General features: G+C 36.4%; 1 protein-coding gene and 1 pseudogene across 1 annotated transcript in view; both read right to left on the reverse strand.

The window, feature by feature from the left end:
- The window catches only part of LOC119529481 (UDP-glucuronosyltransferase 2A3-like), a 57,843-nt gene extending 56,478 nt beyond the window's left edge, over positions 1-1,365 (reverse strand). Inside the window, exon 1 of the mRNA XM_037829923.1 lies at positions 600-1,365. Coding sequence (XP_037685851.1) covers positions 600-1,323 — 724 coding nt within the window. The 5' untranslated portion in view covers positions 1,324-1,365. The remainder of the gene's footprint in view (positions 1-599) is intronic.
- Positions 1,366-11,673: 10,308 nt separating this feature from the next.
- On the reverse strand, positions 11,674-12,904 carry LOC119529482 (annotated as a pseudogene).
- Between the last annotated feature and the right edge of the window lie 1,943 nt (positions 12,905-14,847).

A 14,847-nucleotide genomic window follows, 5' to 3' on the forward strand; every position in this document is an offset into this window, starting at 1 on the left:
GAAGGACAGGTACAGTTTTCCAAGAGAAATTGTTTAAAATCAAGAGTGATAATTAGTGATTCTCAAACATTCTCAAAAGTTGTTAAGGAATGTTCAAGCAAAGTAAAAATGTACAAAATTCATTCTCATGTTTAATGTAGATCGTATTTCAGTTTATTACTGTATCCAGGCAAAGAGGGTATCTCACACAATAAGCATTATAACTCATATTACCAAAAAAAGGTATAATAGTGTATCTACAACCTATATGAAAATTCAGTGTAGTGGACTTATTTGGTGTTTACTTATATGTAACAAACAAAATCTCTTCATTAGATTAATATATTTGTGTGTTTTACATTTTGTTTTGTATCAAAGGCATCTGTTAAGTATAAGCAAGGTAACATAGAAAAGTTCAGAAGACTCTGAAGAAAGAGTAGCTATAGGAAAACCTCTTTGCCTCCACACCTGCAATTAGTTATCAAACATCAGATCACTGGTATCACTTGAAGAGTTTTACGGGATAGACAGAGTTTTAAAAAGGGCTTTCTTTCATCATTGTGGGCTTACTTTTCTTGCACTTTGTTTGCTAGTTTAGAAGGAAAAGCAGAGTCTCTTACCTAATGCTTCACTGTAAAACTGATCCCAAATCTGAACATTATGTTGCTGGAACAAGAAGTCAAAAAAAAGGGAAAACACCAGATTTTTCATCCTTTCCAGAAAAGTCATCTTGTCTTGTAGTACAGCCATGGGAACAGGCACATAAGAAGGTGGAGATGGAAGTTTTCCGCAGTATTTCTCCAAAATGCCACCTACAGAAGACCTTAATGTGTGCACAAAGGGGATTGCAAGCAACTCAGCTACAAGCTCTCCACAGGGCATCACAGGATCTATAATCATTACATTGTAGTTAGTTTCCTTGAGATTCTTCATGAGTGTCTGATTGTACACAACATTCTCACACACAAATTTCAGCTCTCCAGTTGACCGAAGGAGCAACTCTTGTAGTTTTATTGCTGCTTGCCAGTCTGACAATTTTGGCATGTCAGTAACAGCTTCATCCAAAAATTCATTTAGTAAATTCTTAGCTCTTTCTCCATCATTTGGCACATAAACCACCTTGAAGTTTGGTGTGGAAGGCTTGTTGTGGTCAATGATGGTATTGTATGAAGGAACCAGCACCGTCACCTCATGACCCCTTGCCATGAGTTCCTCCAGAATGATCTTCATGTTCAGCCAATGGCTCATGTCACAGGGCCACACCAGGACCTTCCCACACAATCCACATCCAACACAGCACAGCTGCAGAAGCAGAAGTGCTGAAACCCACTTCTTGGTCACCATGACAGCAGCTCTCTCACACACTAGTCTGCAGGGGTTTTTGTGCTGCTGGGTACAGATATAAAATGGCAGTCAATCAAAGGATAAATTAAAATTTAATTTCTAGAGATAGGAAAGGACATTTACATGCACTGAACTTTGTTCAATGTTGTTTTTGGACATGGCACAATCTGATAATTTCTGGCAGGGAGACTAGAAGCAAAGTTGACAGAAGGAGGATACTCAAAGTGAATAGAACAGCATGAGAAAAATAATGGTTACATTAGTAGACACTTACTAACTCAGTATTTATGGAGTAGATGTTGATACAGGGGCAGTGAAGAAAAAGAAAGTTATTTCAAATAATGTGCATTGGAGAGCATCAATTTCTGTATCTTAGGCAGTGTTTTAATCTCTATAAAATGATGTCTACTCAAATTTTCAAATCAGGTTTGTAAGTCAACCATATTTGTCCTTTAATATAACTGTTCTGTCATCTAAATAGAATTTGAATGGTAGACAAGGGAACAAAAAATAGTGTCATGTGTTAAAGAAATATATATCAGAAAACAAGATTTGATGAAAATGTCAGTGAGTACATAATGTTGGTTTGTAAATGAAAAGCATAGAACGAGAATTCTTTGATGAGATATAAGAGGTGACAAATAAGGTAAAAGACGTAGTAAGTGCTTTGGTTTCCAATTTGTGTAGCCAGAGAATTATAATGATTTTAGCAAAAACAAGAAACCAAAAAGGAGAAGTTGCTGTGGAAAGATTTTTTTTTGACCTGCAGTTTGTGGGTAATGATTAGACACATCTTGCCTGTGGAGATACCAATTTGGAAAGTTGTTTCAATTTCCTAACTGCTAAAATATAAAAAATAAATAAATAAATAAAAACAAACAAAAGAAAACCATACCACACAATGGTTTGGCTTGGCTTACAAATGGGAATTTATTGGCATTTATTGACTCACAGTTTTGAGGTGAAGGAGGTCCAAAACTGAGGTTTTAGCAAGGTGGTGGCATCTCCCAGAAGATTCTGGCATTCTGGGGTTGGCTGCTGACTATCCTTGTTCTTTGGCTTTTCTGTCACATGGTAGTGCATATGCTGGCGTTTTCTATTTTCTTTTGGTTCTGTTAACTTTTGGCTGCTTCTGATGGCTTCTCTCTTTCAGACTTTCACTCTGCTTATAAAGGGCTCCAGTAATACAGTTTAAAACCACTCCTGATTCAGTTGGGTCATTGGATAACTGTAACAATACTTTGAAGTTATCTTGTCTACAAGGGGTCCACACCCATCAGAATTCACACTAAGACCAAGAACATATCTAAACTGGGCTACACAGCTCAATCCACCAAATCTATGAACACTTGAATTTTTTGAGAAGTATATTTAATAATATAGGTTGATGTCCAGTCATCCATACATTTTTCAATCCACTTTAAATTCCCCCTAAATACATTATTTCATACCTTCAACAAACAACTTTTAGAAATTACTTACTATTTGAAAAAGTTTACACTGTGCACAGGACATAAAGTTACAAGAAAGATACAGTTTCAATTTAAAGTGGAAATATTGCAGACTATAATTCAGTTAACCAAAACCTATTCTACAAGTGTAATGGGGATGAGTCTTAGAAGATATGAATACCTAGAGAGGGGTCAATCGTATGAATGTGCTTGCTTGGTCTAGGAAGGCAATGATGAATAATGATTTAGCTTAGTCTTTAGGAGTGAGTATTTTAGCAGGTTGAAAAGTATCATTTGAGAGAAAAGGATTATTGATACATGTGTGTGTGTTCTAAGAAGCATGATGTAGGTTATATAAAGGACTGTATTTAGATATAAAATTTTGTGGAATAAATAAACTAATGAAATTTAAAATCATGACTTTTTAGTATTTTGCTAAAAATAGATTTTATGGAAGGTGCAAAGGTAAATCCAAGGTCAAGGATAGAGAGCAACAATGTATTTCATCATTATATTTTGCATAATATCTGGTGTCAACTCTGAATAGATATAAATACAAAAAATTACAAATGGGAAGACAGCAGAGGACCATATTTAAAAAAAAAGAAAGAAAAAAAGGAAGAAGGAGAAGAAATAGAAGTTGAAAGTCCTTTCAAGTGGATAAATAACTCAGAAGTGATAAGGGAAAATAACTCAGAAGTGATAAGGGAAAAAATTGATAAATTTATCTTCATAGTTTTATGATATGTTATAATGGACTTTAAACCAACCAAATGTTAAAAGACACATAATGAAATAAATCTGCCATAAGTATAATAGCATAAGGACTGATTTGCTTTATTTTCCTGACACATGAAAGTTTTACAAGATACTTTACCAAATTTTAAAAAGATGAAAGATTTTAAACGACATTTTAATAAAATAAATACAGTTGACAAATAAACTTATGATTTAGTAAATGCAATGCAAAAACCAAGAAATTACTTTGCTTATCCCAGTAGCAAAACTTACTGCTAGAAAGAATATGGGTAAACAGACAGTAATGAACAATGTTGGCTTTGCAATATTCTCCAAAATTAAAAATGCACCCCTTTTCAAGAAAAAGTTTGAAAACATTCTTCTGCCATATAGGAGGTGGAAACAGAAAAACTTAGAAAGAGGAAGACAGTTTTCCTAGGAGAGCAAGGAATTGAGGGATCTATTGAAGAGAGTGGCAAAGGTTACATCACTCAATGCAAGCTCTGCATCAGCCCTAGATAGCACAGCCCCAAATGGACCAGGTGCAGGGAGGTCTCAGAAAAGAAAACCTTGGGAAAATAAGACAATGGGAGTAGATATGCTGTGGCATTTCGGAAAAATAAGTATATATATGCATGTATACATATGTATATATACATATGTATATATCTATGCCTGTTATGTATGTCTACATCCAATGTATATATACATACAGAGAGATGGAAGAAATTATTTTGTTGAAAATTCAGGCATAAAGGAACAAAAAGAAAAGCAAAAATTTTATATCATTGGAAAATCAATCATGATAAAATATTTGATTCTGGTTTGAAAATATGTGTAACATCTTGATATAAAAATTTATTATATTTGTTTCTAAGAAACAAACATAATCTGAAAAAAATATTTGATTTTTTGACATGTAGCAAAGATTTTTAATTTCTCTGTAGTTTTCCTTCCATGTTTATATGATTTTTAAAGTAAGTTTTAAATCATGTTTGAATATTTGTTAATCTATTCCTTTAGGTCTTTGCCTGTTATGTCTTACTGTTTAAGAAGGTTTTCCCTTTCTCCATTGATGCATGTATTCTTCTATATGTTCTTTTTTTTTTTATTAGAGAGATTGTGGGCTTACAAAACTATCATACATAAAATACAGGATTTTCATATACCACTCTATTATTAACACTTTGCACTGATGTCTCAAATTTGTTACAATTGAAGAAAGCATATTTGCATAATTGTACTATTAATTACAGTCCATTGTTTAATTTATGGTTCACTTTTTTGTAGTGTGGTTTCTTGGAGTTTCAAAATTTTTATTCTATTACCATATTTGCACCCTAATATTTCCCCTTTAGGCCACATACAAATATATATTTCAGTGCTGTCAATTACATTCACAATATTGTGTTACTATCATTACCATCTGTTACCAAAACATTTCCTTCACTCCAAATAGGAAATTTTTACATTTTAAGCCTTAACTTCATATCCCCTAGTCCCACCCCATCCCCCTGTAAGCTATATTCTAGATTTTGACTGTATTGGTTTGCTTATGCTAATTATTTCATATCACTGAGATCATAACATTCTTGTACTTTTGTGTCTGGTTTATTTCTCTCAACATGTTGTCTTCAAGGTTCATCGATGCTGCTGCATGTATCAGAAATTCATTCCTTTTTACAGTTGAGTAATATTCCATTGTATGTATGAATCATATTTTGTATACACATTCATCAGTTGCTGGACAGTTGAGTTGCTTCCATCTTTGGCAATTGTGAATAATGTCACTATTAACATCAGTGTGAAAATATCTGTTGTAGTCCCTGATTTCAATCCTTTGGGTATATACCTATTAGTGGGATTGCTGTATCACATGGTAAGTCTCTATTTAGCTTCCTGATGAGCTGCCAAACTGTCTTCCACAGTGGCTGCTCCATTTTACATTCCCATCAGCAATGCATAAGTGTTCCTATTTCTCCACATTCCCTCCAACACTTGAACTTTTCTTTTTTTTTTTTGATTCATAGCAGCCATTCTATTGGGCATAAAATATTGTCTCATTGTGGTTTTGATTTGCATTTCCCTGATGGCTAATGCTGTTCAACATCTTTTTGTTCACTTTTGACTATTTGTGTATCTTCTTTGCAGAGCTCTATCCAAGTCTTTTGCCAATTTTTTAATTGGTTTGTTTGTCTTTTTGTTGTTGACTTGAAGGATTTTTTAAATATATTCTGGACGTTTCATCTTCATTGGATATGTGGTTTCCAAATATTTTCTCCCTTTGTGTAGGTTGTTATTATACTTTCATGGTAAATTTCTTTATGTCACAAAGTTTTCAATTTTGTTGAAGTCCATTGAACTAGTTTTTCTTGTTGCTTGTGTTTTGGGTGAAAAGTCTAGGAAACCATTGCCTAACACAAGGTCCTAAAGATGCATCCTTAGATTTTTTTCCCAGGGGTTTGATAGTTCTGGCTCTTATACTAGGTCTTTGATCAATTTCAAGTTGATTTCTGCATAAGGTGTGAGGTAAGTGTCTGCCTCCTCTTTATCTGGTTCTGGTATAAGGGTTATCTTGGCCTCATTAAATGAGTTTGAGAGAGTTTGAACAGAATTGGAGTTAAGTCATGTTGGAATGGTTGGTAAAATATCTCTGTGAAGTTGTCTGGACCAGTGCTTTCCTTTGCTGGGATTTTTTTGATAACTGATTCAATCTCTTTACTAGTTACTGGTTTCTTGAGATCTTTTATCTCTTCCTGAGTCAGTATATATACTCTGTGTGTTTCTAAAAATTTGTCTATTTCGTCTAGGTTATCTAATTTATTGATGTAAAATAGTTCATAGTACCCTCTTGTATTCCTTTTTATTTCACCTGTGTGGTAGTTATGTTATCCTGATTAATTTCTGTTTTTTGTTATTTTTGTTCTCTCTTTTTCTTTGTCAGTCTGGGTAAATATCTGTCAATTTTATTGGTCTCCTCAAATAACCAACTTTTGGTTTTGTTTACTCTGTTGTTCTTTGATTTCTATTTCATTTACCTTCTCTTTAATGTTTGTTATTACTTCCTTCTGTTTATTTTGGGCTTAGTTTGCTCTTCTTTTCTAGTTTTCCAGCTTTGAAGTTAAGTATCTGTGCCTGTTTAGATATATTACATCTCCCCAAAGGCCATATTCTTTAATGAAGTATTATGGGGGCAGACATATTAATCTTTTTCATTATGGTATGACCTCTTGATTGTTTCCGTGTAGATTTGACCCCTCCCCCCCATTCAGGGTAGGTCTTGATTAGATCACTGGAATACTTAAGAGAACTCTAGGCCTTGACATTTGCTGATGCTTAGAGATGCTTAGAGTTGCAGACAGAAGGACTTTTGGAGATGTTATGCTAAGAGATGGAACCAGAGTTTGACCCAGAGAAGCTAATAGAGGATGCCCAGATTCTTAGAGAAAAAGCTACTGGAATCAGAAGCTGAAAACAATGCAACCCAGTAGGAAAGGACCAGCAGACCCCCTGCCATGTTCCTTCCCAGCTAACAGAGGTGTTCCAGACACCCTTGGCTGTTCAGTGAATGTATCCTCTTCTTTGTGCCCTTATTTGGACATTTTTATGGTGTTAGGACTGTAAATTTGTAACCAAATAAACCCCCTTTAAAAAGGCCAATCCATTTCTGGTATTTTGCATAACAGCAGCTCTACCAAATGAAACAGTCTCTGATTTGAAATCTTTCTTCTATTTTAATGCCAGCATTTAGGCTAGAAATTTCCATCTCAGTACTGCCTTTGCAGCATCTCTTACATTTTTGAATGTTGTGTTATCATTTTCAATTGCCTCAAGATATTTCCTGATTTCTCCTTTAACCCACTGTTTGTTTAAGTGTATGTTATTTAATTTTCACATTTTTAAGGTTCTTCAATGATCCCTCTATTACTGATTTCTAGCTTCATTCCATGGTCATCAGAGAAGATACATTGTATGATTTCAATATTTTTTTACTTTATTGAGACTTATTTTGTGACTTAAGAAATGGTTGATCATGGAGAATGATCCATGTACACTTAAGAATGTGTAATCTGTTGTTTGGTGAAGTATTCTATTTATATCTGTTAGTCTAGTGGGTTTAGATTATCATTCAAGTCTTGTATTTCCTTATTGATCTTCTGACTAGATTTTCTATCCATTATTGAAATTGGCATACTTTAATATCCTACTTTAATGTAGCACCATCTATTTCTCTCTTCCAATCTGTCACAATTTGCTTCATATAATTTGGGGCTCTGCTGTTAGGTGCATACATATCTATAATTGCTACATGATTGTTACATCTTCTCATTGAATTGAACCCTTTATCAGTATATAATGTCATCTTTCCCCTGAAATTATTTTTGACATGAAGTCTATTTTATCTGATATTAATTTGTCTTCCACAGCTCTCTTTAGGCTACCACTTGCATGATATTGTTTACCCCTACCTTTCACTTCAAGCAATTTGTGTCTTTGAATTTAGGGTGATTCTCTTGCAGATAGCATATTGCTTGGCCATACTTTCTTTTATTATTATTATTATTATTTTATTATTTTATTTTATTTTTTTGCCAATCTCTGCCTTTGACTGGATAGCATAATCTGTTTATATTTAAAGTCACTGATGATAATACAGGAATTTCTTCTGCTATTTTGAAATTAATCTTTTGTAAGTCTTATACATTTTGTGTCCTTCAATTCCTCTGTGAATTCCTAATTTCATATTTATTTTATTTTGTCTGTTGTACCATAATGAGTGCCTCTTCTTTCCTATCTCAATTTTTGTTTATTCTATTTTCCTTGTGGTTACTTGGTGGCTAAAATTTAACGTACTAAATATTTAACAATCGTATTTGGTTTGATACCAATTTGACTTCAATATCATGCAAATATACATTTCCCATATCCCTCTAACCCCTATCTGTTTTGTAATTGTTATCACCTATGTCTTTGTCCATCATATGTCCCAAACCACTGATTATCAATACTTTTATGCATTTGCATTTTAGCACCTGTAGGAAGTAAGAAATGGAGCTACATACCAAACAATGCAATACAATTATACTGGCATTTATAATTATCCAAATGGTTACCTTTAACAGAGGTTTTTATTCCTTACTTTGAATCACTGTCTAGTGTCCTTTTCATTTTGTCTGAAGAATTCTCTTTAATATTGCTTGTAGGGTGGGTCTTGTGGGGATGAACTCCCTTAGCTTTTTTTTTTTTTTAAATCTGTTAATGTCTTAATCTCTCCCTCATTGTTGAAAGAAAGTCTCACCATATAAACATTCTTGGCTGGCAGTTGTTTTAATTCAGCACTTTAAGAATTTCAACTCACTGCCTTTTTTATTTCCCCTGAGTGAAAACAGGGTTTATTAATGAGGAGAAATATATCATTAATACATTACTGAACAATACTCTGAGCAAGCAGATCCTGTCCATTAATTTATTCTTTACAGAAATTTATTTAAGTCCCTCCTCAAATCCACAATCCAGCCTCATACTAAGGAACACATTTAGAATAAAACACCCTCACCCATTTCCCCCACTCAAACTTTTGAATAAACATTTTTTAAAAGTATGGGAAGGAGACCAGGAAATGGCAGTCAGCTGTGATTTTCCTTGTTTTGTAATACTAAAATGCATCCACATCTACCTATTAGACATTAGCTAGGTACACTCAACTCAGTGTTGATCAAATGCCAACCATCCTTCTAATGGCTGGTTTTGATTGTAATAGTGGTAGATTCTAATAAATAAACCATAAGGAGGACAGTGTCATAAAACTTTAAAAAGATAGCTACCTCATTTTTCTAACAGTACTGTTTGTGAAATTTAGAGCTATAAACTTATGGTTCTTTTCTCCAAGACTCACCTCAACAAACTTTTCCAGCTGAATCCAATTCCGACTCAGGACATAAATCTGTATTCTCAGTGTCATGTCATGCCATTCTACTAGCAGAATTCTAGCTTTAACTTAATGGATCTGAACATTTTTTAAGATCATGAATTTGAAATGATTAGGGAGAGAATTAAATGATATATTTTTGGCAATATTTTGAAGAAAGGGTGAGGCATTTTTCAAAGTAACTTTCCCACCTGTTTTTTCTTTAGCAGAATGTTTTGCCTTCAATGTTATAAATGAAGTTCACAGTTTGAGAAGTTTTGACTTATTCCAGTGTGGCACACTGTGTGGAATCACGTGTTTGAAAAGACACTAATTCACAATTTAGTGCAAAGCTAACACTTACCAAGAACACAGCTGACATCCTTCCTACTTTCTCACTCTAGCTGTCTACCAGAAGCGGTAGGGCAAGCACTATCCAAAGTATTCTCAAGCTAAATTGTGCATGTCGCTTGAAGCACATAGCAAATGACCTGAAAATGGAAATCAATGCCTCCTTTTGTTAATATTCCCTCAGTTTTGTGCTAATATCCATCTTCTTAAATTCAATACCCCTTTTAAAACTCAGCCCATGCCCATCTTAAAACAAATATGCAAAGTAAAAAAGTACCCCCAATTTCATGCTATTTTAAAGTAGTTGCAGGTTACTCAGTTGTCTTTCAATAGGAGAAAATTAGGGCATATATCCTAAAGTTTTTTGTTTTTTTTTTTTTTAAGTGTGGTTGCCTAAGATTGATCTCCAATGGCTGAAATAAAATTTGTTCAACCACACTGTATAAATATTAGTCTCTGCTGGACAGAAGTACAAAACTCAAATGGCACCCAGACAAGATGCAAGAGAGAAACAAATGACTCTGAGCACAGGTGAGTGGGTGCACCAGGCATGTTGCCTTCTGGTCTGTATTTCTTTGTAACTGCTTACATGTCAAATCACTTTGCCAGAACACAAAAATTAGCTTGTGATTTAGCAGCCTAAAATATGAATGTACTAAGAGGTGGAAGGTCAGGAGTATGTCATGGGTTCAGAATTCCATCAGAGACTGAATAATGAGATCAGGGTTTGATTAAATCAAAATCTTAAGGCACCTCATGGTAACCTCCTTAATTTCAAATCGTAAGCCACCAGCAGAACGTGCACTATCATCTGTAGGAATGGCCTGGCTTTTCTCACAAGAAAGGACCAGACAGGGTTGTCAATCTCTTGGGAGCAGAAGCTTCACCTTCCAATTGCCTTAAAGGCAGAAGTGGAAATTCAGTTCAGAAGAGAAATGAAGATGGCAGAAACACAGGCAACCTGACTCTTCCTCAAGGTATTATTTCAGTTTGCTTTGTTAATTAAGAAAGCATTTGCTTGCTTTGGGCAAAAGGAAAAATAAAATGTTTCCATAAGAGAATCATGCTTGGGATGTACAATATTTTCTTTAGAGAAAATTATTTGGCTAATTTGGACACAATTGTGAGCATGCAGATTTACTTACATACAAAGTCATCTTTGATGTTTCACACCTGAAGAACCTAAATTCAGGGAATCTGTTTTTGTTAATGGTCTCAGTATACAATTCAACCATCTTCCTGGTTCTGTAGATCAAGTGATCCCTTTCTTTTCTTTCCTCCTCAAAGACTCATCAGAAGCACCACTAGCCAACTCTTTAAAAGCCCAAATGCCTTCTCTGCTTTTGCTCTCCTCTCCACTGGTATCCTAAAATCATGTCCCCTCCAACATAGAGTGCAATTTTGGCTCAATAGAATGCAAGGTTTTATTTGCCACCACTCCCTAGGAGGCAGTAAGCTTTCCAATTTGACTAGCCCTGGTAAAAAATGACACAAAAGGCTGTAAAGTGTTTTCAGGAAATCCACACATGTGGAGAAAGGACTGTAAGGTTTAACTCTAAACACACAATCCAGAAAGAATGCTAACATTAACCTATCAATGCCACTTCTCCGCTTCTCCTTTGGCATGAGAAATTAAGACTAACCATGATGCACACTGCTAGAATGGGAAGATGATACCAAGGAAGTCAGAAAGTGATTCAGCAGGAACATTTCTATGGTCTGAAACCTGTAGTCTTTGCTTTAGTTTCTGCTACAGTAAACACCAAAGACATCCATGACCACTGTGTCCCCTATCACCAGAACTTGCAGCTGGCCATTTCCAATCCATCTGTTAACATTTAGAATTAATAGTGGTGTTTTTCTATCTTTCCAAAAGAAGGTTCACATATTCTGTGTTGAAAATTACAAGTGGGAGAGAGGCATCCTGTCTTCCACCAACACAGAGTCCATCTCACACTGGTCAGTGCACTGTTTTGCAGTGCCCAGGATGTTCAGGAGCTGTGGGTCCATGGGGTCCAGATGAGGCCCAGAGAGCACTGGGGTGATGAGGTCATGGGCCATGGTAGATTTTAAGGCAGACTTCAGCACACGGTACTTTAGGTAGTTTACTCTGTTACAAGTAGAAACTTGAATGATATAACACTGACAGAGAGGGGCAAGAATGCTTCTCTTGTCCAGTGAGGGGGTCCCAAAACTTTTGGAATTATCAAGAAGGATGAGCATACTAGTTCCTTCATTATCTTGAAAGATCTTTTAGTGTTGATGATCAGCATTGCCAATCAGGTAATCAAACATGGCTGTGTCAATGATGTCCAGGAGGCATTGGCTTGAGTCATAAGGAGACATTTTCTTCACAGCACTGCAGTAGTTCTTGTCATACTCCCACCTGGACAATTTGCCCTTTCTGTGAGTTCTACCCCATGGGTATCAGTGTTTCTGCAGAGGCCACACATCTGGAAGCCAGAGTGTGACAGATCCCTCCATTGTGTCCCCATCAGTGCAAGCTGGCTCTGTTTCTTGGCAGTAATAATGCTTCCCATAGAAGCAAATATTGTTTCCTACATTTAAGATGTTGCTCAACAGCTACTCCATGACAACAGGTTTGATCTCTGTCCACAGATTAACAAATCAGCCAACCACCAAGGGGGCTCAGCAGAAGCCCAGAATCCTGTTCAAATGAAGGCTGCTACCTCAGCATTGTGTCTATCTTAATTGGCATATGCTTCCCCTTCTACCACATAGTCTTGGCTATACTGCTTATGTTTGAAGACAGTTTTCTGACCTCCTTTGAGTATCAGTAAGATTTTCAGTTGTGTCCTTTTATAAACCACATCAGTTTTAATGATTTTCTTAGTGGCCATGGCATGCATGATTGCCCCCAGTTCTGGTGTCTCTTTGGGGTGCACTTCCTGGGGAACCACCTATTGGGCTGCAATCTCACAGAGAGATCATAAGGCATGATCCAGCTTGAGCCACACAGCTCTACCCACAAGCCAGCCATCATTCAATAAAAAGTCCTCTGGTCATTTCAGTTGGCAGCTAATGTGTCTAAATTATCAATCAGAAAAACTTTGGTGAAGATGAAGATGAGAAGGATAATTGCTGACATCATGACTCACTGCTTTAGCTTCATGTTGACCTCTTTTCCTTTTCCCCTGACTCAATCTCTCACTTATCAAGGAGAGCAGGTGGTGATGCTAACAAGGAGATTCCATGATCATACACACTGGCCCATGTCTTCCCAGTAGCAGCTCCTGCAATTCCTGCCAGGCCATAGACTCACTCCATGGCCACTGCACTGTGCAGTGTGGCATGACCCCCAGGGACCCCCATCACCTCCAACACTGCTGGGAAAGGGCAACTGCCCACTGTGCCCACTGCCCCCAGCCACTGCTGCCACTGCAACTCCTGCACACACCTTGCCCAGTCATTCCCTGTCGATCTCCCCAGTGCTGAGACACAGCCACACATCACACCAGATATTGGGCCATAAAGCAAGGGCACAGAAACTCCACAGTTTCTATCACAATAGTTCAAATTCAGCCTGTGCTAAGAGACAAAAGAGCTTCTGAGGACAATCAAGTCACAGAACAGCAGCAACTGCTGAACAGACCACAAAGGGCAATGGAATTGAAGGGCTTTTAAAAGACTCTCCAGACCCTATCTTAGGACCACTGGAGCTTGTCTAAATCCCCTGCATGGAATCCAGGCCCTCTTTTGGCTGAGAAATACAGATGGGCCAACTGTCAAATCAGTGCCCTAAAACAAACCAGTGTCTTGCTGTCCTGTTAAAAAAGAGCACCACTGTGAGCCAGCAGACTTGTTTTATCACACACAGAAATCTTGCTGCGGTGCCCACTGCCTGCCCCTTCTGAGGCAGGTTGCTGAAGGCTTTGGTCTTGGGGGGAGACTGGGGACAGAGCAAACTTGACAACTGCCCAGAAAAACAGATGATCAGACAAGGAACAAAACCATTCAACAAGAAAACTCTAGGCAAACAGATATAATGACCTCCAGAATAAACTAATTAAGAAAATCAGATGTATAGATACCAGCAAAAAAAATTAAGACTCGTATAGGGAAGCAAGAGGATATGGTCCAGTGGAAGGAGCAAACTAACACCTTAACTGAGGTACAGGAGTTGAAACAACTAATTAAAGATGTTCAAATAGATCTCCTAAATCAAATCAGTGACCTGGAAGAAAATGTGGAAAAAGAGATGAAGGATATAAAGAAGACTCAGTGTGTCCATGCAGAAGAATTTGAAAACTTGAAAAAAACAAATGACAGAACTTAAGGGAATGAAAGGCAAATAAGAAGAGATGGAAAACAAAATGCAAATGTACAATAGCAGATTTGAAGAGAGAGGAGAAAGGATTAGTGAGCTAGAATACAAGGCATCCAAAATTCTACACACAAAAGAACAGATAGGTTCAGTTGTAAAAAAAAAAAAAAAAAATGTTCAACATCAAAGCAGGTTTCTGTTAGTGGGGTAGTATATGGGAATCCTCCGTTTTAAGCATGACTGTTTTGTAAACTCACAACTACTTTAATAAAAATAAATAAAGAACAGATAGGGAAAAAATGGAAAAATATGAGCAGGGTGTTGATGAACTGAATGACAAAATTAAGTGCATAAATATATTTGTTATGAGTTTCCCAGAAAGAGAAGAGAAGGGAAAAGGGGAAGAAAGCATAAAGGAGGAAATAATCAATGAAAATTGCACAACTCTTAGTAAAGACATAAATTTACAGGTGCAAGAAGTGCAGCATACCCCAAACAGAATAGATCCAAATGGACCTATTCCAAGGCACTTAATAATCAGATTGTCAAATGTCAAAGATAAAGAGAGAATTCTGAAAACAGCAAGAGAAAAGTGATCCATCACATACAAGGTCAGCATGATAAGACAAAGTACAGATCTTTCAGCAGAAGCCATGGAGGCAAGAAGGCAATGGTATGATATATTTAAGATACTGGAAGAGAACTACTGCCAACCAAGAATCCTATATCCAGCTAAACTGTCAGAAAACCAGACACTGACAGAGTTCATGAACAAGAGACCTGCTCTATGA

Source organism: Choloepus didactylus, chromosome 3 (assembly GCF_015220235.1).
Source record: "Choloepus didactylus isolate mChoDid1 chromosome 3, mChoDid1.pri, whole genome shotgun sequence".
NCBI classification, from domain to species: Eukaryota; Metazoa; Chordata; class Mammalia; order Pilosa; family Megalonychidae; genus Choloepus; species Choloepus didactylus.